Here is a 25,727-nt window from a genome sequence, read left to right as displayed (position 1 = left end):
ACTACAAGCATACCTTAGATGGTGGCAAGGTGGATGCAAATGAGTAAATGACTCATCTAAATTGTCGCATGGGGATATAGTTGCCCACTTAAAACCATTTGCATAGCAGCTTACCATACTGAACCTTCGAGTGATGTGCCATACTGCCTAATCCAGGCTGGCAACTTGTTCAAATTTCGTGTAAATGTGAAAGCTGTGAATAAAGTCATACCAGCACAATTTTGTGACTCGTCTGTGGGCCACTCGCCCTTGTGTCCCAAGGAAGACCATTATCTGCCACTCCATTTCTCACAGGAAGGTTTTGAGGTTCCTAAAGATGTGCCTCAAAAATGTTTATGTGACGCTCTATGCTTGGCAGCAGATGATGCTTCTGTGGGAATTTTATTTTAAGGCCCACTATAAAATTAGTGAGATATATGCAGCTGTCCTTAGGGCTCACCCAGGAATCTGTGCTGCCTGAGGCGAAGGGAGGTGTCGTCTCCTCTCTCTTCCTACTGCGGCTTCCATATTTTCTCCCCCCGCCCTGGCTGCTTCTTCTCCTTGGCTGCTGCTTCCAACCCTCGCTCTGTCCCCTTCCCGCTTTTTCCTGCAGCTGCAGTAGTGGTAACAACATCACCTTTCTCCTTCTGTCTAATCTTGGCTCATTCTGAGAAAGGACCAGGGTGGGGATCCTTCATTAGAGTGGCAACATATGTACATACATAATTTTATTTTTATGCCTCCTTTCCACAGTATATACCATGCTCAAAGTGTCTTACAACACAAAAATACATAATTACAACATAACAAAAGTAGGTAAGGTAAAAAGTTAAAGGACCCCATGACAGTTAAGACCAGGCAAAGGCGACTGGGGTGTGGTGCTCATCTTGCTTCAGGCCGAGAGAGCTGACATTTGTCCACAGACAATTTTCCGGCTGATGTGGCCAGCATGACTAAACCACTTCTGGTGCAACGGGACACCGTGATGAGTGCCAGAGTGCACAGAAACGCTGTTTACCTTCCTGCCACAGCAGTATCTATTTATCTACTTGCACTGGTGTGCTTTCGAACTGCTAGGTTGGCAGAAGATAAGTAAGTACCGCTGCGGCAGGAAGGTAAACTGCCTTTCTGTGTGCTCTGGCACTCATCATGGTCCTCCATGTGCCAGAAGCGGTTTAGTCATGCTGGCCACATGACCCGGAAAGCTGCCTGTGGACAAATGCCAGCTCCCTTGGCCTGAAAAGCAAGCTGAGTTCTGCACCCCGTAGTCCTTTACCTTTACCTATAACAAAAGTAATCATAAATAAATAAATAAATAAATAAATAAATAAATTAAATAAATAGGTACCTCGGGTTAGAAACACCTTGGGTTACAGACTCCGCTAACCCAGAAGTAGTACCTCAGGTTAAGAACTTTACCTCAGGATGAGAACAGAAATCGTGCGCAGCAGCAGCAAGGAGGCCCCATTAGCTAAAGTGGTACCTCAGGTTAAGAATGGTTTCAGGTTAAGAATGGACCTCCGGAACGAATTAAGTTCGTAACCAGAGGTACCACTATACATGATCTAACTGAACAATTCCCACAGAAATCATAAGAAGATCAAAAACAAAGATGAAAATATCAATAACTGCAACAACACCCCCTATCCAGCAACAAAACTCCCTAGGCCTGTACGATACCAGCAGCCTCAGTTTTTGTAGCTGTTGGGAAAAGACCTGCAAGGCAGGGAGAAAGCCTTCAGGACTCAATGTGAAGGTGTGGTCTCCAGCCTCTTCAGCAGCCTCACCAAGGCATTCTGTTGAGGTGACTAAGAAACCACCTGCCCTGCAGCCACTTTAAATTTTCTTTAAAGTTTAATATTTTAAAATTAGTTTAAGCTTCTAGGTACTGCTTTTCTCTAAGGAAGCTGCCATGTGTGCCTTGATTCTATCTCGGGGTGAGAAAGGCTACAGAGGGAGGAGAAGAGTCCTGCAAAAGCTCATGTGCATGAAAGCCAGATGCTGTGAGGCGCCTTCAGACTTGCCCAAGCCAGCGGTGAGGCAAGTGAATAGGGCCCCAAGTGGGCACCACTTTGCCACCCCCTGAGATACCCACCACCTGAGAGGATTGCCTCAAAGCGCCTCGTGACTGAGCTGGCCCTGGCTGCCTTTTCCCCACACTTCCCCCAGTCCTTATTTTTAAAAGGTTGTGATGGAAAAATAAGCTGTCGGACAGCACAGACCCATCGCTCTTCCGAAAACACGAGACTGAGTGGTGGTGCTGGTGATTACAGCTCTAAAAGCCAGTCCAATCAACTGCAGTTCCCCCCCCCCCCCAGTCTGAATTACTGAAGTTGCTCATGAAACTTTAAAAAGATCTTTTCTGGTGGGTAAAAAAGGTAGGAGGCAAAGTGGTTGGAGAGCAGATACTTTCCAGCGACTTATTTAAAGTCAAGATATCATTGCCTTGGTTCCTCGAATGGGCTGGCATAAATCAGCTGTGCTGTGTAAAACACTTGGGTTACATCTGCATTGTGTTGCTATGGTAACTTAACTGAAAGGCATGGGTAAGTGACTCCAGGCAATGCTGCCAAGCCGGAGACTGTCTGGTCAAGGGGAAAAAAGCCTGCTATGTGTTTTGGGTCCCTCGGTGCTAATAAAGAGTAGCTAGTGGCAGCCTGCTCTTCTTTTTCCCCCTCCGCCAGCCAGACTGAAGCCTGTGTTCCGCGTAAAGCCCAAAGTTCATCTTGAAGAAAACACAGTACCTGCTTTCGCCTGCTTTCTACTCGCCTGCTTTTCTGGTGTGTGTGTGTTTTTTATATTATTTGGATTGATGCTGATGTCATGTTAAATATTCGCCTTGAGAAACCGCAGCTCCGTTTCTACTCCCACACTTAATCCTGAAAGTGGTAAGTTTGTGAGGCAGCTGGAAATTCTGCTTCCTCTTGCCTAGGCACTTTCACGAAGCGATGGCTCCCAGGATTCCCAGAACTTGGGGCAGCAACCCTAGCTGTTGAAACATCTTAAATCTGTAGCGTTGATAGGTTACTAAAACTTTGCTTCTGGGAAAACCTGCCACAAATTATGTGGCTATATATTGTGGGCAGGCAGGCTGACAGCAGGATTGTGCCCCTTGGCCCCTGCCCATATGCGTTCAGAGACAACAAACGTTCCACCATGACATGGGGCTTGAAGCCACGACTCTGAGATTAAGAGTCTTATGTACCACTGACTGAGTTGATCTATGGAACTGGTACTGTAACATATTACTTGTTCCATATTTGTAAGAAACCAATCTTTTAGTGTGGCGGTATAGCGGGTGGCGCTGTGGGTAAAACCTCAGCTCCTAGGACTTGCTGATCGCATGGTCGGCGGTTCGAATCCCCGCGGCGGGGTGCGCTCCCGTTGCTCGGTCCCAGCGCCTGCCAACCTAGCAGTTCGAAAGCACCCTCGGGTGCAAGTAGATAAATAGGGACCGCTTACTAGCGGGAAGGTAAACGGCGTTTCCGTGTGCGGCTCTGCCTCGCCAGGGTAGCTTCGTCATGCTGGCCACGTGACTCGGAAGTGTCTGCGGACAGCGCTGGCTCCCGGCCTATAGAGTGAGATGGGCGCACAACCCCAGAGTCTGTCAAGACTGGCCCGTACGGGCAGGGGTACCTTTACCTTTATCTGCACTTCGGAACGCCTTACTCTTACTGATATCAGGCAGGCACTTTTACTGTACTCTTTTTGTCACCTGCTAAAAACATTTTTCCCCTTTTAAACAAGGGTTCCCAGATATTTAGAATGCTGGTGTTTTTAGTTTATTGCTGGTGTTAATTTTCTGAAGAATTATAACAATAATTTTATTATTTTCTATGCCATCCTTCTGACTGGACTTAAATTGTTTTTATTAATAATGTCATGGTTTCATTCTTTTTGTAAACCATTTTGAACTTTTTCCCTTTTTTGCAATCAAGCAGTATATACATTTTATGAAATAAGTAAATGATAACTGATACAAGGAGGCCTTGGGCTTCATCAAGCTCCCTCTTCACTTCAGCCATGTGACTAGTTCCCTCCTTGCTAGAGGTCCTCTGGAAGTTGGTCTTAAAGGAAGGTGAAGCTTGTCGGAGGATGGGCTCTCTTGGTCTTGGGCTCCCTGGGCTCTTTCAGGAAGAAGGGCAGGATATAAACTGGAGCAATATAGGATCCTATTTAAAATTTGTATACTGCCATTCATCACAAGATTCCACGATGGTCTACTATAAAGTCAGCCAATGTTACTGAGTATTTAAAACTGTCAGGAAAACCAGAACAGATAAAAGTGATTGAGCTTAAATGCAATAAAAGGTCTGGAGAAATAAAAAGGTCTGCTCCTGGCACCGAAAAGAGCAGTGTAGTGAGGCTATAGGCTATATTAAGTGTTGTGTTGAACCACACTTTCAATTCCAGGGCCAGCTCATTGTGGAAGAAACAGCTTCAGCAGTGCTAAAAGGCCTTGATGTCTTTATTTAGTCGTTCCTTAATTCAGAGTGCTCATTTGCGTTACAAATGTGTCTCCTTATTCTGAAATTATTTTAAGTCTTGTGTAATTATTTAAGTCTAGTGAAATGTAATTATTAGCTGTGCAAAATAATAAGCAATGTGCATCCTTGCTCCATGGCGAAAGCAAATGTGTCCAGTGAAGGGGTGGGTGGGATGCATGCAAAATGTCCTCCCCCCCCGCCCCCCCAAAAAAGAAGAAAAAGTGCCCAATAATGCAGGGCAGTTGACAGGATGAGGATTGCTTCAAATCGGTGATCAGACTGGCTGCAGAAAGCTTAGTAAATTAATGGAGGGTGTGCATTTCACACACTGAATCCAGGAAAGAGCTAATTGGGTACAGGAAGCAGGATGAACTGTAGACTGCACTAGCTCCACATGCCATTCTCTGTTATGAGTTGCATTCAAATCTTGTGTAGAAGCTCCCATTGAGTTGGAAGGAGTGGCATGGGCTACCTAGGTATAGAATTCAATGAAAATAGGCCTGCAAAAGTCTTCTACCAACATGCTCCAGAGGCGGATTTAGGGGAGCACTACCGGTTCACTCACAATGGATGATGAGCCAAGAGGGTGCCACAGAGGGCACTGCCTGCTCACCTGTGGGCAGGGGACATACAGACAGGGTGGGTGGGTGCTAAATCCAGTGGCAATCAGGGGGGGTGCTCTAGGTATGGCCCTCACTTCAAGGGGCTGGAAGCCCGTCCTCTCCAGGGTTACTGGTTGGCTTGTTTGTATGGGCCAATGCCTGCTTGGTTGGGAGGGAAGGGCCAAACATCCCAACCCCCACTGCGCAGGAAGTGAAACATAGTCCCCCGGGGCCATGCCACAGCTGCACCGAGCAGCAAAGGCTACCCTCCCAGTGCCCCAGGTAAGCGGTTACTGTCTTATCCATTTTAGTTATTTGGGTGTGGAGCTGCTACCACTTTCACACACTTCAAAATAGGACCTAAACGTCTTGGGCCAGTTTCAGCCAGACTAGTCATTATGTGAAAGTAGCCTTTGCTTTCACCTTCACAGGATTTTAAGAGGTGAAAAACACTTTCATGGTTGGAAATCAGAAAAATTTAAGGTTTTACTTCTACAGGCACTATATGATAGAATCTTGGGGGGTGTTAATGGAAATGGCAGGAATCTTTCTATTAAATTTTATGTCTTGGACACCGTTCAAGTTTTCCAGTAAAATCCTGTGAGCCTTATACTGTGATTCCATGATCTTGAGTCTGCTTGAAGGATATATTGCTTGCTTTGCCTGTTGCAACTTAAAACAAAAAAAAACAGGGCAAGACAGAATCTGCATTTTAAACTGGTTGGTTTTTTTAAAAAGTATAGACAAAAATGGTTTGCAAATACTTGCTTTTATCTGTGAGTAATCTAAGAGTTATGCAGGCTCTGTATCTGCAGGCTGATACCCAAGATTCTTGTTTGATTCCCCACCCCACCCTACAAAAGTTCTTCTGTGTGCATTTGAGATCATCTTATACCAGGGGTCAGCAAGCTTACCGAACGATGGGCCGGTCCACACTCCATCTGTCGGAGTTGGACGCATGCTCCTCTGGGTCCAAGGAGTGCCCATTTGCTTGTGCACATGCTATTTCTGGAGCTCCTCCAACCAGGATGTGCGCCAGAAATAGCGAGCTCTTCTCCGTCCCACACGTGTGTGTGCACACACTATTTCTGGCATACATCCGGGTCGGAGGAGCGCATGCGCACAGGTGCCATCAACCCGGAAGTCTGTCCCTGTGCTGCACCATGCCAGTAAGAGCGGGGGACAGCAGGGGTTACCATGGGCAAGGTAGATGAGCCCCGTGGGCCACTACCGGCCCATGGACCTTAGGTTGCCAACCTCTGTTTTATACCTACATCAGTCCCTCTATGTCTCTCTTAAACATTTCACACTGTAGTGATGCAACAGCACAGGAATAAAGGGCCAGACCACACATTTGCAAGCAGGTGTCAACTTGTCTTCTTTCTTTTCTAAAAAAAAGTAGCCACAGTAGTTGCCATTGTGGTGTAGTGGAGAGCCAGTGTGGTGTAGTGGTTAAGAGCGGTAGTCTCATAATCTGGGGAACCGGGTTCGCGTCTCCGCTCCTCCACATGCAGCTGCTGGGTGACCTTGGGCCAGTCACACTTCTTTGAAGTCTCTCAGCCCCACTCACCTCACAGAGTGTTTGCTGTGGGGGAGGGAAGGGAAAGGAGAATGTTAGCCGCTTTGAGACTCCTTAAAGGGAGTGAAAGGTGGGATATCAAATCCAAATTCTTCTTCTTCTTCTTCTTCTTCTTCATTGGCCATAAGATGTATAAAATTATGCCTAGCGGAACGTAAATGAATGTGGATGTGTTTGCCTCTTGTCTTTCATAATTCTAGAACCTGGGGTCATCCAATGAAACTGAATCTTGGGAGACCCAAAATCAATGTCTTCGGTGGGAACTTAAACTGGTGGGAGCTGAGCTGAGCTCCTGTTTAAAAACAGCATCCCACTCGCCACTGTAAAGCATCCAGGAGCCTGGGAAGCAGGCCAGTGAGTGGCTGCTTGTGCTGGGCCTGTTTCTACATGAGAAATAAGATTGAGTAGTGTCCCTCCTCCTGATTAAAGAGTCTGTTGCAGGCAGAGACCGCAAAAGTGGCATATGCTGCCCTGCAGTCATTGCAGCGTGAATACAAAAGAAAACTCAGACCATTTGGCTTATAAAACCTTCAGCAACCTGCTGGAAGATTAGTTGTTTTCAATTAAAGTATTCCAGCTGAAATGATAATGACTTAAAATGTCCATATTTGTCTCTTTGCAGTTTCTTAGCTGAATCTATGGCTTTCATTTTACAGAGTCCCTGCGTCCGTAGAGCTTGCCTAAACCAAGCATACTTGGTTCCCGGTTTCCAACTGCTGCTTTTCACACCACTGCCAGAAGAGATGCTTAATCTGTCTTCCAGTCCTAGTTCCAACCGCAAGCAGTGCAAATGCCACTGTTGTGCATTTATTTTACCTTGATATTAAGATACACCTTTGTCTTAAGATTTGTCTTAATTAAATATAGTCTTCATCAGTTTTCAAATAACATGCACCAACAGTGACACAATTTGGACCAGCACAACAATGTGTTCCCATGAGATAAGAAAAAAAAGGTATGGTCATCTCTGACAAGCAAGTCAGAGCCATTTAGGTTTGCTCATGGTAAGCAGAATGTTTTGGGCAAACAGGTTAAGTACATGGGTTTGTCATCTGGTGTGGATTCCTTCTGTCACACTGAGACTGTTTTGTGGATGCTAAAGTGACTTAGTTGGAGTCAGCCTTTTCCTTCCTGATCTGTTGGCTGAGGCAAGGAAGCACTTTAAAAGCTGAAAACTGGGCATGTCTCTGAACACAAGCATTGAATAACTTTAGACTAAGGGCTCATCCCCACTTCCACTTTTCCCATGCCCCGAAAGCAGGGGTTCAAGTGGTTTTCTGCTTGTCCCAAGCTTTTCTCAGCAGGGGTCTGAGCAATTTCAGCTTTGCCCCACTGCTTTCCCCCAGAAAACTTGCTCTTTAGCACTAAATCAGAGCAAACTGTCAATTCCAGAGAAAACCCAATGGACGTTTACGCTGCTTCAGTGCTGAAGATAAGGTTTTCCCAAACAGAAGTGTAGATGAGCCCAAAGATAGTATTAAATCTGAAAAGAATTGAATGTTAGTTTGAGCTTGCTAAAGTTCTGCAGGTCCTTGAGACTCCTTTTATGGATCGAAAGATCAACCTATTTCTGTTCCTTTTTAGTTTTACCTGTGGTCATTCATGAGTCCATTTCTTCTTGTTTCATCATTAATCTGTGATTTTTTTTAAAAAAGGAAACCTGCAAGAATTGGGGGTGGGGAATCACAGAAAGCACGGGTTTGTAAATATTTTTTTCCCCCTAAGATGTGCGTTTTTATACACATTGTTTTCCAAGCTAGGAACTGCATTGCAAAAATTCAGAGAAGTCCAAAGGATGGGATCATTCTCATCCCCATATTAGTCCAAGAGGTGCAGATCTGGCCTGTTCACTTCAGAATGAATTCTTCAAGTGCCCTTCCTCTGTCCAAACCAGCCTTTCTCAACCTGTGGGTCCCCAGATGTTGTTGAACTACAACTCCCATCACCCCTAACTAGCAAGGCCAGAGCTCAGGGATGATGGGAGTTGTAGTCCAACAACATCTGGGGACCCACAGGTTGAGAACCGCTGGTCCAGACCCAAACAACTTCCATTGAGGCCAGGTGAAGACTGTAGCAGTACTTTTGAGGCCCCGTCGGAGCATGTTGCTTTGCTTGGGAGGGGACTGGAACTGATGAGAAAATGAGGCTATCATGCCACATTGCAAAAATGGTGCATGCAATGCCATTTTTCCCCATTGGAAATGATATGACTGGGAGCCCTAGTCCCATGGACTATTGGTGGAGAATAACCTTATCTGAATTTGTTGTGCAAACTCCCCCAACTGGAAAAAGCCCCCGTCACTAAGCTTCTCCTTCTATACCCAGTTGGACTCCCCACACCCCCAGGCCCTAGCCACGTTCGTTTTGTTCTGTCTGTTTCATAAAGTCCTTCCAGGGAAGCTAATGTTCACTTTGTATTGTGAGCTGGTGTGTCATGGAAGCTCTTTATGCTACTTGTGTTTGAATATTTCTACCTTCCTATGCCCGGGATATTGCCTGCTTTATCGTAATGCACACGTTTAATTTTTTATTTCCTCTTTTGCAAAATGTGGCAATCGGCTTTTAAAGTGTATCCTGTTGCAATGCTTATTAAAATTAAGCCCCGGGAAGATATGTTTGCATTTGAAGTAGCTCAGATATAGCACCTTGGAGAAAAGGTGTCTGATGCGCTAGCGTAAAAATGAAGTCTTATTAAGCAGAAACGCAGTGCTTCTGTTGAATATTCCAGCAATTAAATTTTATCTTGATTCGTATGCAGGTCAGGATGGTTTCAAAGGAGAACGAGGAAGCAAAGCATCATGGTTTAATGCTATGCAAATTAGTGTTAACATGCTGTTTCATTTCTCGTTAATGCATTGTTACACTGTTACTCATTGAAAAGAAAGTATGTGACACCTATTAAGAGTGATGACCTACTCACTTAGTTTTCCATTTGGCTTGGCAAAGTGTCCCAGAAAAGATTCTGGTGCCAAGGGATTGCATGAAATCGGAAGAAAAGATAAGATTGAGGGCTTTGCTTTCTTTAAAGCCTTGTGTGGGTATTATTTACCATGGTAGCGTATCTTACATTTATACTAGATCATGTAACATGCTGAAATCCTTTCCTACAATAGACAAAGGAGTGTGTGTGTGTGCGTGTTAAAAAGAGGAAATACTTAAGTGTGCCGCATTTGTACCACTTCCCCATAAAGGGCTCAAAAAGGCAGTTGATAAGTTTTCCTTTTTGCCATTGCAACAACCCTGAAAGGTATGTTAGGCAAAGAGAGAAGGGGGTTCAGATGAATCTCCTGGTGCATTAATGTAATAGGTAAAGGGGGCTGTGGAACAATGTGCACAAACACCCCCCCACCAGCTGCAATCTTGAGCACCCCTAGAGCAACCGGCAGAAAGTCTCTCGGTGAATGCATGGCTAAACAGGAATTTGAGGCCCAGTTCCCTGAATGTCCAACACTGTTCACTGACACCATTATTATGTTCACTGCCTCTCTGGGCAGCCTCCAACATATATATATATATGAAGAAAGATAAAACATCCAACATTAAAAACTTTCCTATGCAGAGCTGCGTTCAGATGGCTTTTAAAAATCATATACAGTGGTACCTCGGGTTAAGAACTTAATTTGTTCTGGAGGTCCGTTCTTAACCTGAAACTGTTCTCAACCTGAGGTACCACTTTAGCTAATGGGGCCTCCTGCTGCCACTGTGCTGCCACCACACGATTTCTGTTCTTATCCTGAAGCAGAGTTCTTAACCCGAGGTACTATTTCTGGGTTAGCAGAGTCTGTAACTTGAAGCGTCTGTAACCTGAAGCATCTGTAACCCGAGGTACCACTGTAGTTGTTTAACATCTGATAGGAGGGCATTCCTCAGGACGGACGCCACTACCGTGAAGGCCCTCTGCCCAGTTCCATGTAACTTCACTTCTCACAGTGAGAGAACCACCAGAAGACCCTTGGAACGGATCTTAGGGTCCGGCCTGAATGACACAGTTGGAGACACTCCTCTAGGTATACAGGGCTGAGGCCGTTTAGGGCTTTAAAGGTCAGCATCAACACTTTGAATTGTGCTCAGAAATTTACTGGGAGCTAGTCTAGACTCTTTAGGATCTAATAAGAAGGCATTAGGCCATGAGACATAGAATGGATTTCCTTCTCCAACTCAGAAGATCACTGTGTTCTAAATTTGGTGCACTGTCTGAGGTTTTGGGTGTCTCTTCGTGTCGCATACCATTGCATGGAGCACATAACTATCAACTCATTTGCGTATCTCTTAGCTATCGGAGGTTGTGTGTGTGCCTTTGAAATTATGTTCCTCTCTGTCCATCTCCTTTTCACAATTTTTCTTCAGAAATATGGAAAGAAAATAGATCACTGTAAAAGCAATTCCATATGTTATGCTGTGACAGTAGTTTCTCTCAAGTCTTTAGTGAATACTCTTGTCTGATAAATATCTCTGGTCCTACGATGCCTTCGGTTTCTTTAAAATAAGAATAAAGAATAATTTTCCACTTGCTCTAAAGTGCTTCTTGGAACTGAATATCAGTCTGTTATCTTGGCATGCATTCCAGTCTGATTAGGTATAGATGTTATACATGTTGCATAATCCTGGAACTTCAAAGAGGCCGGTGTCAGATGGAGGGTCACTTTGGCATCCCCTTCTCTCCCATTAATCACAATCCTGTGTGGTGCTCCTAGCTGACTGATTCTTCTTTTTTTAAGCCTCCTAGCTACCGACTCTGCCAATGCTGCTGTAGCTTTAGTAGGCCCAAGATGGATGTGGTTGTTTACTGAAATATTGTGTAGCCAAACATGTATGGTAATTCTCATTGGATTCCAATTCTGAGGAAGACAGAATGTTAATGAGGACGACTCTAGACAAAAACTCAACGAGAATATTCTCCCTTCTTTTTGTGCACTGGCAGCTTCTATCTCTGAAGTAAGAGCTATAATTGCTTGTTGGAAAGGTCCATTTATCTTGCAGTGCCAATTATTGATGATGAATTAGCTTTTAAGAATGCCTAGAGGAATCCCATCTTTATGGAAAGATACCTAGAGAAGCCCTATGGGTCTGTGTGGTGATGAGATCCTGGTCTTGAAGGAAATATTTTATCAATTCCTATAATGAACTTGCAGGCTTGGGCATCTGCAAGCTTTCCTGACTTTCCTCTTGTGCAACTCCTTTGCAATGCCCTCCAGGTGCCACATATTAAGGGGTGGTTTGGTCAAAGAATGGGGATTGCTTTTATGGTGGATAAAATACCTGTGGCCCTTGGGTTAAACCTCAGAACCTAGGACTTGCTGATCAGAAGGTCGGCGGTTCGAATCTCGGTGACGGGGTGAACTCCTTTTGCTCGGTCCCTGCTCCTGCCAACCTGGCAGTTTGAAAGCACGTCAAAGTGCAAGTAGATAAATAGGTACCGCTCCGGCGGGAAGGTAAACGGCGTTTCCGTGCGCTGCTCTGGTTCTCCAGAAGCAGCTTAGTCATGCTGGCCACATGACCCGGAAGCTGTACACCGGCTCCCTTGGCCAATAAAGCGAGATGAGTGCCGCAACCCCAGAGTTGGTCACGACTGGACCTAATGGTCGGGGTCCCTTTACCTTAAAATACCTGTGCAGATTAGGTCTATCCTAATTTGAATGGTGCATTCTCAGAATAATGGTTCCCATTTTTGGCATATAACTCTTTTTGGTGTGTAGTTTTTATATGTTTACTCTAAACAGGAGAATGTGTAAGAGGCCTGACTTTTAAATATATTGTGTGTTATGCTTTTCAAAGAATTTGATCTCTGGTGGCTCTGGAAGAAAAATATGTAACCGTAAATTGGTGGTTAGGCTTTAAATGAGTGCTGAATGTAAAGCTGGTTAATGAAAGTCTGAGTAGCGAGCTGCTCTTCTGTAATTGGAAAAATCTTCAAATAAACAAATAATTATATATACACATATAAACACACCTTTTCACATTCTAGTACAGGTGACTCCCGAAAGCTGCACTCCAGTCCTGCTTCTGGAGCAAGCATGAACCTAGAGCTTCACCCTGAAGTCCTACACGCGCAAAAGATGGGGCAGATCTGAATGCAATTGACATAGGCTAACTTCATAAGTGTAAATTCAGAAATAACTTCTCAAAATTATATTTAATTTTTAAATAGAAATACAAGAAATCTCACCCTAACAGACCTGCTTGGTCTGCTGCCCAGGTGGTATTTGCTGAAGGGCCTTTGTTCTCCTTCTTACTTATTTTATCTTTCTGTTTTAGCTGGTCTTGGACTGGACTGTCATTCAAACAGAACAGAAGTGGGGAACTTGTGGTGCTTGAGATGTTGTGGGACTTCAACTCCCATCAACCCCAGTTAGCATGGCCAGTGGTCAGGGATAATGAGAATTGCAGTCCATCAACGTCTGGAGGGCTACAGGTTTCTCATTCACAATGTGCTGTGTTGCTATAACCTCACTCTGGACATTCATTATACAAAAGTTAATTGCAGGGCTAGTTTGAGGTATTCTAGGAAAAAAACATACCTACTATGTTTAATCCAATTACCATGATGGTTCAGGTTTCTTAATGCATATAGTGTGTGTGTGTGTGTGTGTGTGTGTGTGTGTGTGTGCAAGATTAAAAAGGGTACACTATTAATACAATCAGCTTCATTTTCATTTTTAACTAATGCATTGTACCTACTCCAAATTAGCAGTTTCCAGCAGTATCCTTTTTTCTGAAAAATTTCCAAAGCTCACCCAATGATTTTTCTTGGGAAATGCTATGCAGTGTGTGAAGGGATTCTAATTGCAAACTCAACTCTGTTACTAATTGCATTTATCAAAGACAACTGTGGTGTTTTCCCCTTAATAACAAATTACAGGGTATAATTCTCCTCTGTGTGCTTTGGTTTTTTGATTTTGCTAATTTTAGCTTTCTGCTCAAGGCACTTGAACCCTAAGCAAGTGACTTTGTCCCAAGGTAGAGATGTTACTGTGCATAAATCATAGTGTCGTGGTTAATTTCCACTGTCTGTCACAATTGTCTGTTTCATCCTCTTCTTTTTTAATGGGTTCCAGGGTATGACCTAAAAGCATGTGAAGACACTACCTTGCTGAGGTTAAGCAGGTCTGATTCTAGTCAGTCATTGGATGGTGACTGCTTGAGAATTTTATGCATGCTGCCTTGTGTTCCATGATGGAAGAAAGGCATGATATGAATGTTAGAGTAAATAAATACATAAAGATGTTTACTTGGTTCCTGAATTGTTTGGGTCTCATGTGAGGACAGAAGCTCCAGGTGGAGTAAAGAATGCCAGAGGCATTTTTGTGGGATATGAAAAGGGTCTCTACAGAGTAATTTTGTCTGAATCTGGTCAGGTGATTCTCACAAGATCATACATGACAGGTGGTTATCCAACCTCTGCTTAAAAACCTCCAAGCAGGGAGCCTGCCACCTTCTGAGGGAGTCAGTTTCACTGTTGAACAGCAACAGCTCTTACTGTCAGACAGTTCTTCCTGATACGTAGTCAGAATCTCCTTTCTTGTAACTTGAATCCATTGGTTCAGGTCTTACCTTCCAGAGCAGGAGAAAACAAGCTTGCTTCATCTTCCTTGTGACAGCCCTTTTGATATTTGAAGATAGCTATCGTGTCTCCTCTCAGTCTCCTCTTTTCTGGACTTAACATACCTAGCTCCTCCAACCATTCCTCATAAGGCTTGGTTCCCAGTAGGTTTATCATCTTGACTGCCCTCCTCTGCGCATGTTCCAGCTTGTCAATATCCTTTTTAAATTGTGGTGCCCAGAACTGGACACAGTACTCAGCACGGTTCTTCCATTTCTCCATTTTGTTAAAGAAAGAGACTTCCCATGTCTAATGAAGACAAAAATTTGCACCTCCCATTTGTGGCCATTGTCTTGTACAATCTCTATCACTATATTTATTTATTTATTTAAATACATAATACAACATTTCCACTGTTCTATCCATGCTAACTTTCAAAGGGGAAACTTTTCCAGTTATGCAATCAAGCATCTTCATCACCCCATTTTCAGGGTCTTCTCCCCACACCATTTTATTTTTAGCACACTGCATTGGATTCATTAGCGTGAGTGCGGGCATATTAGTGTAGTGTTAAAAACTCAGGCATGCTGTTCTGAAGCACATCATGAATGGGAAATGCTTGGGCATGAATAGCAGGACAGTGGGTGTCAAGAATGTTGGGCTGGGTAATCCCTGGCTGTCTGATCTTTAAATAAAGAACTGGCTGGAATGTGCCTTCTTGAACCTCTTCCCCTCAAGCCTATCCTAAAGGAAGACGAAAGGGGTAGTCGGATAGCACAACGTCCAACCATTTATTATAGACACAAGCAAGCCAAAGTCGAGCAATTTTATGTCACTCTGGTTTCAGTGAGAGATTTTAAGTATATGCTCGGCTCTCTCAAGAAATCAATATGACATAAAAAGTGTTCACTTTGGTCAGATCGTGGCCAATATGTTATGAAGTGTGGAAAGACAGGGTCGTGCAGGGTGGCCTTGTGGGCTTGCCTTGGATCTATGCCTTCCTTTTGCAATATCAATTCTTCTCCAGAATCTGCCTTGCTACTTTTTGTATGTGTAGCAACCTCAAGGTTTGCTTTCCTTAAACTGGGCAGTAAGAGATCATAGAATCATAGGATCATAGAAGTGTAGAGTTGGAAAGGGCCCTGATGTTTATCTAGTCCATCCCCCTGCAATCCCATATGTGGATCGGACCTGCACCCTTGGTGTTATCAGCACTACGCTCTAACCAACTGAGCTATCCAGGTGCCAGATTTCCAAATACACTTGTTGGGCTGAGAGCACTTTTGGTCATTCTGTAGAAGGATCATTGCTGAATAATAAGAGCATCTGCTTTGCATGAAAAAAACAACCCAGATTCAATCCCTGACCTCCCCAGTTCGGACTGGGAGAAGTTCCTGCCTGAAATCCTGGAGAGCTGCTGTGGGTCAGTGTAAGCAATACTTAGCTAGATGGACCAATGGTGTGCCTCAGTATAAGGCAGCTAAATATATTTCTACATGGGCATTGACTCCTAGGGGCCAAGGTAGTTTCGGCCCCATGAATGTATTGGGGCCAAATTGGGCCCCCTCAATTTTCAGAATGCGTTTGGCTCCATCTGCTGGCTCCTTGCGATGGCGCGTCATGCGCCCCCCCCCAATCCTCTGGAGAAGCCAGTGCCTCTGTATTCCTGTGAGGTTGTGGCAAGCAGTCAGGTAGAAAGTTCATCTTTTCTTCTTCTTTGCATGTCCATGACATTTTAGTACTGAAACCAGTTCAGCAACCCAGTGCAGCGTTTTCTCCATAAAGATTGCAAGCATTTGCAAAGCCATGACTATGGGCATATGCAGGTGGAGTGGTGCGTAACTGTCCGGCACATTGAATCAGTGCATTGAATATATGTAGCTCAGTCAGTAGAGCTTGAGATTCTTAATCTCAAATTTGTGGGTTCAAGCTTTACGTTAGGGGAAAGATTCCTGCATTACCCTTGTAGTCCCAACTCTTAAGACTAAAATGAATTAGTAGCCTCAGCTTGAGTGACCACCGCCCAAATTTCTTCCTGTGCCAGTTGGTACTTCTAGGGAGAAATACTGCTACTTCCCTAAGGTTCAACACTGCAATCTCTGTTGTCCAGCAAGGTGCAATTGTGTCTGCTCCTTTTCTCTCCTTCATATTAGAGTCCATATTCAGCTTTTTGGTGCTTATTATAAGTAATAGAAGGGGGGAACAGACTCTGCAGAGTGGTATTCAACTATGTTTTACTCAGAGTAGGCCCATTGAAATTAATGAACATAACTACATTAGGTGCACTGATATAAGAGGATTTATTCTGAGTAAAACTTAGCTGCCTACCATCCGAAGTCCACAAAGCAGGCAATGCGAATCTTCACACGGCTGGCCAGTTTGCCCTGCGAAGAAGGGTTAAATTGAGTTATCAGGCGACAGAACTGCTGCTTCATGCTCCTGTGCCCTGGCTCTGTGTTTAGAGAAGGGAGCATAATGCTTTGGCAGCAGCTTGACATTGCCTTGAAAGGTGCTGGAGGCCGTGCAGTTGTCGGTTGACAAAGGGGGTGGAGAGCGAGCGAGCGAGCAAAGAGTGGCGTGGAGCAGTATTGCAGCACTTGCAGTCTTCTCCCTCACTCTGACAATGTTGCTGCCTGCAACTTAGAATATTTTTTTCTCCTCTTTTACCTTTAAGTCATCGCTGCTGCCTTCCAACTTGCACTTGTGCCGCTGGATTGAGCAAAGGGAGGGAAAGCATTTTGGCTTAGAAACACAAAGGAAGAGGTTTAAATCCAGCCTTCTGGGGACTGCTATGGATTTTCTTTTCCTGGGTGAGAGCAACAAAAGACTGCCTGAAAGACGAGAGCGCACCACCCATGTGGGCTGATGGCTGCTCTCCCCCAGCGTGCGCTAAGTTGGAATGCAGATGGGAGTGAAGTGCCTGCTTTGCCTTCTCTGCGGAAGCTGGGGAGCCAGTGTTCAGTTTTGCCCATGCTGCTTCACCTTCAACCAGAATTTCTTCATTAATGCCTGCGTTTAGAAACTCTTGCCCTGTTCTGCCTCGTGGCCAGCCAGTTTGACAGATCTGTTGCTGGATTTTATTAAGGGAACATATCAAAGATCTGTTCACCTTTTTAAAATAATAATAATAATTATCTGCTTTCCAAATCTAGAGATCTCGACTGACATCGCTTTTAAATTTTATTTCAAGGGAGTGTACCATTTGTTGGGTGTCAGTCTGGTAGAGTCAATAGCACTTTGTTCCGTTTAAGTGGAGGAGTGCAGTAAAGCCCTACTCTCTTGTGGGAGACAGCCTGAGAGAGCGAGGCTGCTGTAATGTGATTCCAGTGCCATCCAAGGCGGAGAGAGAGGAGTGCCTCTTGCAATTTAGCTGAATGCTTTGATAGATAAATAGCAGACATGCTTTGCGGGCTGAAAAAGGATTTGCAGTCAGACTTCGGTGAGTGAGACTTAAAATATTACCTTCCATTTCTTTTCATTTGATCTGATCTTCTTTGTGAAAGAAACTTGATCCGTCGAACTTTATTTCAATTCATTTTTAATTTTTTTTTTTACAAACGTGATGCCCACCTTTACTAAAAGTCTCTCAAAATCTGTTTTGCTCTTTCGCTGTGGTTTCCATGCTTTTGTTTTAAGCAGCTGTGTTTATGTGTTCACTTGCATGTAATTAATTTGACTTTGTCACCTTGGAAACTGTGGGCTGCTATACTGAACACCTCTTTTAAAAGTCTTTTTGTAGCTTTCATGTCTCCCCCCACCCCACCCCATGGGGGATTTGTGTGTAGCTCCGTGTAATTTTGTATTTCCCCTTTTACTATAAAGCTGAGCTTGCATAGAAAAGACTAAGGGGCAGCTTTTGAGTAGTAAAGGAGCATGCTAAAAATAGGCAGCCTGCTAACTCTGTGCAGTGGTCTTCCTAAGATCAAGTAGTCAGTCTAGTGTAATAATATAACACATTAATGGTTCTAATTCACTAGAAAATTGCCTTATGATGGAGGGCTGTTCCGCACATTGCAGATTAAGGGTGTGTAGACCCAATGCACAGGTAGACCCAATGTACACCACCACATTTGAAATTGGCTGAGTGCATCTATTTTACCGCGTGTTCACAATGAAGCCATAAGCTGCGGGGTGGCCCTCAGGAACTGCACTCTATGATAGTTTACTTTCGCAGAAAATGACCACACTTATTTCTCTCTCTGTTTCTTTTCATCTCTGAGAAGAGTGCTAATGAGTATTCATTCTGCTGTGATTTTGCAAGCTGAATAGATTTTACAACAACCTATTGTTAGAGAGAGCTGGCGGTGATAAAATGTGATTCATGCTTAATTATGCTCACTGAATTCCACTGTCACCCTTGGGTTTTTCAGCTGTGGCAGGAAGGTTGTCTTCTTCTGACTTAGGTGGTCTCCTTGTAAAAAAAAGAAAGAAAAGTTCAGCACTTTGAGAAAATGGACTACCCATGTTAGTTTGTTGTAACAAAGCATCAGAAAATGAATTCATGTGTGTGCTTGGACACACATGTTGGTTCAGGCACATACTTGTAACCAACCCAAGAAGTGTGTGTGTGCATGTGTGCACATCTCCCAACTGAGGATAACACTTCATTCATCTGATGAAGTGAACTCGATCCAATGACTGCTTATGTCACATTAAACTTGGGTGCTAAGGTGCCACTAGACTCTTTGTTAATCTTTAAAGGGTAACTTCTTCTTGACCTGCCTCTCTGATCTGATTGAATAAATGAACAAGGAAAGGCAAACTAATAATCCTGTGTTGGCTTCTTCCACAACTGCCCTCTTAACCCTGTTTTATATGATAAAAAGATGCAATTTGGATATATTAACCTAGTTTTGTCTGCTCATGTATTCTTTACGGCAATTAGCCATGCTTTAGGCCAGCTACTTAGTTTCATAAGAGAACTTCACCCTTTTAGTAGGAGAGGACACTGAAAACCCAGAATAGTTTGGCAAAAACTGATACTGTAGACTTGTCCCTGTTCCTGACAGACCTTTTTAAAGTCCATCCACTTCTGCATTGGTATGTGAAAGTTTAAAGCTGCATAAACTCCACTTCAGGCAAAATGGAAAGTTAAGTTATTTTTAAGCTTGCTTCTCTTCACCTGTATCAACATTCACATGTGAATACTGATAATCCCAGATGCCAGGCCATGCATATCTGAAAATGGGTATTTTTGAAGAATTAATAGGCCGCCCTGCCATATAAATACTTCAAAAATGGCTTATAGCTTAGTTTCTTCACATTTTGGTCGTATACCAGCACCGTCCGTTAAGAGTTTGGGTGTAATCTTCGATACCTCCCTCTCTATGGAGGCGCAGATTACAGCTATAACAAAGGCGGCATTTTTTCATCTCCGCCAAGCTAAGCAGTTGGCCCCTTATCTCTCTCGCCCTGACCTAGCCACTGTGATCCATGCGACGGTCACCTCCAGACTGGATTATTGTAACTCGCTCTACGTGGGGCTGCCCTTGAGACTGACCCAGAAACTCCAGCGGGTGCAGAATGCCGCGGCGAGACTCCTTATGGGGTCTTCGCTGCGAGACCACATTCATCCGGTGCTATATCAGCTGCACTGGCTCCCGGTGGAGTACAGGATCAGGTTTAAGGTGCTGGTTTTAACCTTTAAAGCCCTATACGGCCTAGGACCCTCGTACCTACGGGACCGCCTCTCCTGGTATGCCCCACAAAGAAACCTACGGTCTGCAAATAAAAACATCCTGAAGGTCCCAGGCCTCAGAGAGGTTAGGCTGGCCTCAACTAGAGCCAGGGCCTTCTCGGCTGCGGCTCCAATCTGGTGGAACGCTCTGTCAGAAGAGACTAGGGCCCTGCGGGACTTGACATCTTTCCGCAGGGCCTGCAAGACAGAGTTGTTCCACCAGGCCTTTGGTCAGGGCGCAGCCTGACTCCCTCCTCTGGCAACCTGCACAGAGTTTTGCTTAATGGTTGCCATTAACTTGATTTTAATTAATTTTATAATGAAATATTTTTAGAATGTTGGTTTATTTGATTGTTTGATTATGTGATTGTTGTTAGCCGCCCTGAGCCCGGCTTCGGCTGGGGAGGGCGGGATATAAATAAAAATTTATTATTATTATTATTATTAATGTCGACTGAGCATATTTCTGTTCAACATTCACCAAGGTGCACCTCAGTTTTTAGACATTTGCAAAACTGATCTGGAATTGTAGCTATTTAAATGTTAATAATAACACTAAATTTTAGACATTCACTGTAGGCACATGTATGTTATAGGCAAATATTTATATATGTGGGAGCTTTCAGCTCAATAAAGATTCCACTGCCTTTTGTAATTACCAGGACCAATATCACAACCTTCTACCAATTTCCCCATTACTGGACCGTAAGTTCTTTATCCCCCCACTCCCACTTTTTGTGAATTCTGTTGGGTGTTTTGTTCCTTATTAAAGTATAGTTACATTAAAATCTTTTATATTTAGATGTATCACATACAGGCATAACTTTTAAAAATAATTAACCCAAGCCTTTTTTGAATTAAATTCTTAAATATCATCCACTGATCATCTTCTAGTTTTGTACTCTTATTTTAAATTTATCACTTTGGGTGTATATTTACTGCTTATTTTTCCTTTCCTGAACACTGCTCCAATATGTTATAATATGAGTGGTTTATAAATATTTATAAATAATCATATAGAGATTGCGTTTGGATTTGTGTGTGAACCGTTTTTTGAATTTGTGTAAGATAAACAGTGGAATAGCGACAGAAATCGTGGTGACAGGTGAAAGACAAATTTGTACTGCCTCCTATTCCATTGACTGCTGCTAAGTCCTGTTACCACACACACAACTCCCTCCTTCCAAACTCAATCATCACGTATTGAACTAAGTTGGTACCCCATGATTGGGCCCTGGGCACTCCAGGTGCTGATCCCTATGTGGAAATGCCTGTGGACATGACCCACCCATCTTTTAAGTCTGAGGATGGGACGTTCCCTATTGGGCAGTGTAGGATTATGTACTATACCTTGGTGCCTTCTTTAGGCATTCTAGCCTGTGCTGACTTGGATGCCTCTGAAGATACCATTGCCCAATTTGGCATGATGAGGGAGGTGAGAAGTGAGGTGGGTCCAGGTCAGACGGCTGCTTCCCATAACATAGCATCAGCCATGGAATGGGAAGGTGTGGTGTCATCTGTGGCTGCAGGGATGAAAGAGAATTCCAGGTAACTGGTACTTGAAGAGATTCTTTGTTGCCTCCATCCCCACCGCCTCATGATAAGCACAGTTGTGTGCTCCGCAGAATGTCTCTTCATTCTCCATTCATCTTCTCAGTAAGTCTTATGCCATTGGCACTCTAGCCATCGTCTGCTTGTTTCATAGCTTCCTGGAATAGCAGGGCATGTTGCAGATTCCACAGCATTTTCATAGATGCATTGAAAAGAAACAATCAGTAACACCTCAGTATTTCCAATTGACAGATCCTCCACCACCTTGTATTTAAGCACCTCTTGGCTGAACTTTCCTCTTGCCTTCTGATCTTCTTCCCCCATTAGGTGCCACCTGTCTTAAGTAAGGCTCTCTGTACCTAATGGACCAAGGTCTTGACCTGATTGCCCCTTGCACCCGTACCCGACCACATATGAGTGCATGTAACCATTTTATACCCCATAGTCTGGAACAGTACCATACTCTACCTTGTGGTGTACACTTCTTGTAGTTTTGGTGATAAAGTGGTTTATTTCGCTCTCTCTAAAGAAATAAGATAAACATAGTGTGTATTGCAAACATAACAAAGGCAGAACATTCGTAATCCTCTATATAGGATTTGCTTACCACAAGGTCTAAAAGCAACCTTGGAGGACAAATGCTAGTGTACAGGGCCATGGATATAACAGTGGCTGAGGGAGAATGCAGTTGTGCTCATGGCCTCCTTGTGAGCTTCCCAGGGCCATCTGGTTGGGGAAAAGAATGCTTGGCTATATAAGCCTTTGGTTTGATCTGGCAGGGCTCTTATGACTGAACCAGGAAGTCACTGGTTCAAACTCACAAGAATGCTTTTGGCAAGCTGCTATTTCCCAGCCTCTGCTCCCCTTCTGCAGCAAGTGAGTAATACTATATACTCTGTGGGTTGTTGTTTTTTTAAGGATAAAATTAATGTAGGTGAGGATAAGGTTAACATTGTTTTTTATTTCAACGCTCTTATAAATTTCCACAAAATTGCTTAGGATTATTTTATTAGGAGAATTGGAAGTACTGAAAATGTGACCTTTATTTTTGCCTGGTTCTGACAAGCCAGATGTATGCTCTCCCCTAAAGTGTATTCAAGGGCTTTTTTCCATTAGACTGCTTTCAAACTCTTATGTGCTGTTTGACTTTTGTGTGCTGTTTGACTTAGCAAACATCTGATCTTTGTACAAAGGCCATCACCATTAACCCTACTGACAGTACTTAGCATGGCTAATGGAACTGTTGTCTTGTCAGGGCCAGCAGTTCAGTAATAACAACACAGTCCAGTTTCTGTTCCTTTCCCCGCTCCCCCTGCCACCTTTCAGCAGAGGAAAATGTACTTCTTGACTTCCCTCAAACTTACATTTCATAGGCAGTGCAATTTCAGTGATGATAAGCCATTCCTAAGTTTGCCTGTTTTGATATTTAACAAAATGGGAAGGGGTGGGTTTTATCTTGTCACTCTGATGATAAGATCTATACTGGAAAAAGCCATGAATAATTTTTTGTCCTGCAGGCACTAATCTTAATGATACTACTGTACTGAGAATCATGAGCTTGATTGTCAAATGCAAAAGCAAACAGTTCTCTACAAAGCCTAGAGCAGGTATCTTCAACCTTTCCAGACCCAGGACTCATGTTTAACCCAAACATGCATTAGGGGATCCATTCCTTAATCTTTTCCCATATACTTGAATGGTGGTAGTGCTCCTGTTGCAACCCACATTGGATCAGGCCACAACCCACCAGCTGAGAGAGTCGTGACATAAGAGTATAATAACACTTCACTGTTGGTGAAATGGAGATAATATTAGGAGGATATTATGAACCTGTGATGTTATTTCTGCAAGGCCATCTTCGGGGTGTATATACATGAATCTTTGCAAAACTCCAAATTCCTCTTTTTGGTCCAAAAACCAAAACACCAAGATGGCCTTGGTTCAGTCACATCTTCCATTTTCTAAATGTGTTTCACTTTTCCACCCCATCTTGATTTTTTACAAAAGAGGGGACCACTGAAGGAAAGTTTGCTCCCACATTGACCTGCCTGTCCTATGTGGTCATCTGCTGATGCTCATCTCCAACAGTCCCTGTCAGTAGTATAACATCTTAAGGGTGGTGGGTGTCAGCCAAGGAGGGCTCCTCAGCTGTGGTGCAACAGTGGCCTGAGACATGCTTGTTTGCATGAGGCAAAGGGCAAGATGGCAGCGCCGCCATCCCATTCCACATACACAAACTGATGAGCCTGAGAGTTGACTTTTACTTCAACACTTGGGATAGCGTCTTCCACCACACCTGAGGACAGCGGATTAGATTGGGGGTGCAGGGCCCAACACTTTCCTCCTCTCTTTTGTCACCACCCCTCCCAAGTTTGCTGCCTTGATGAAGCTGCCCGTAATCAGGCCAGACCAGCCTGGGACCCTCTCTCACTTGGGGAGCTTGCCTGGTGTTTACCAGCATTGAAAGGATAAGGACATAGTTAAACTGTGGAACCGAAAACTCTCACAAGCCATAGTGATGGCCACCAATGCAGATGGCTTTAAAAAGGGACTAGACAAATTCACAGAGGAAAAGGCTATCAGTAGCTACTAGCCACAATGACTATATACCATTTACATTTTTGGCAGCAGCATGCCTCTGAATCCCTGTTGCTGGGACAGCACTGTTGAAGTCTGGCCCTGCTTACGGCTTCATAGATAGGCATCTGGTTGGCCTCTGTGAAAACAGACTGCTGAAGTAAATGGGCCTTTGGTTTGATCTGGTAGGACTTTTCTTTTGACTCCTTCTCAAGTTTTTAGAAAGTCTTTCAACTGACCTTTTTATTCTATTTATACATAACAGGTGCTGAGTTTTAGGCTGTCTTGATTCTGTTCTTTGTTGTTGTTGTTTTTGCACTGATGTGCTTTTTAATTGTAAGTAACTCTGGAAACTGATGGTGAAGGATGGTATAGAAACTTCTTAATGAGTAAAAAAATAACTTTAAGCGCAATAGGTTTCGGTATATTGGGGCCAACAATGTTGTGAAATTTCCTAATGTCATCTCAGTGTGACTAACCTATGTACTTTAGGCTTCTCTAAAACTAAATTGTAGTTCCAGCCGCAGTGGTGGTTCCTTAATGTTGCAACAGGAGTGCATCCTCCAAGCCCCCAGTTATGGTGGACATCACATGTTCTGTCCAGCCAGAGAAGAAGGACCGTGTGCTTTGTATATCTGCAAAAGAAAGACACAAAAAGGATGGCCTTTCTCTCTCTGCTTGTTCAGGCCTGATAAAAAGAAAGTTAGAAAGTGTGGATCAGAGATGGGTTGGGTGCTAAATTTAGGTCCTCCGTGATGTTGAATGCCAGCGTTATATCTGGCAATATTACTTCACGTTATTGGCACGTCCTGTCCTTTTTTTGTTGGGGCAATTCAGACAGCAGTGATACACAAAGTTGCTCTCCTGTGATCTCTACTACAATTGTAGGCTGGAACCTAGAGTCAGAGGGAGCTAGTTTTCAAATCTGCATGTCAGCAGGAGTGAAGTTAGCAACTGCCCATACTACACCATCCTTTTCTTGTTGCTTCTTCAATTTTCCTTTCCTTACCAGTTTTATTTTTCAGTGCCACATAATACTGGTACATTTTTTCCCCCCCAAAAAATTGCTGTGTTTTTTGTAGCCTTGAGTGTTTACCCTTCCAGCAAACCCTTCATCATTTGTTATTCAGATCTTATTTATAGGAAATTGTGGGTGAGGTAATTTCCCAAGGCTATACAATTATAGGGAGCTTGGTCCTAGATCCGTCAGAACAAACCCAATTTTCTATCCCCTGAATTGCACTGGCTTAGTAACTTGTGAGCATCCCTTCTGCCTAAGTGAGCATCTCCCTTCTGTGGAACAGAAGTTGCTGCCTAAAATATATATAATATAGAGTTCACACAAGTATCTACTGTCAAAACCCATTAAGCTCACCCCCATTTTTATTATATTAATAAGAATAGAGCTTTTTTTTCCCCCCACTGGCTCTCTGTGTGTGATATCTATATAAATAAATTGTTCAAGGCTCTAGTAATTATATGCTCACATATGAAGGCTTTATAAAAAGTATCTTTTCCCAGCCATTTTCAGCTGTAGATGCAGATAAAAATATCTTTCTCCCAGATTTTTTTTTAAAAGAAACTAGAAGTCTACAATTATGCGCTCAGCCTTCACTCAATTCATCCTGAAGGAAGTTGCTTCATGGGAAATTTATATCCTAGCTTCGGTAGATGCCAACGTACTTGGCAGATGTGGGCTTTTAGGAAGAAAGAAATGAAAATTGCCTTGTAGCAA

At 43.6% G+C, this 25,727-nt stretch overlaps 1 protein-coding gene across 5 annotated transcripts in view; it reads left to right on the top strand.

The window, feature by feature from the left end:
- Positions 1–25,727, top strand: part of GRIP2 (glutamate receptor interacting protein 2) — a 371,385-nt gene that overhangs the window by 245,599 nt on the left and 100,059 nt on the right. Inside the window, exon 1 of one of the 5 annotated variants that reach the window (XM_053378051.1) lies at positions 16,767–17,626. The exons of the other annotated variants lie outside the window; for them this stretch is intronic. Coding sequence (XP_053234026.1) covers positions 17,587–17,626 — 40 coding nt within the window. The 5' untranslated portion in view covers positions 16,767–17,586. Of the gene's footprint in view, positions 1–16,766; positions 17,627–25,727 lie in introns of those variants that run through there. 5 annotated transcript variants of the gene reach the window in all.

This window comes from Podarcis raffonei, chromosome 2, assembly GCF_027172205.1.
Source record: "Podarcis raffonei isolate rPodRaf1 chromosome 2, rPodRaf1.pri, whole genome shotgun sequence".
NCBI classification, from domain to species: domain Eukaryota; kingdom Metazoa; phylum Chordata; class Lepidosauria; order Squamata; family Lacertidae; genus Podarcis; species Podarcis raffonei.
The sequence above is the reverse complement of the archived record's forward strand: the minus strand, read 5'-3'. Positions and strand labels throughout refer to the sequence as shown.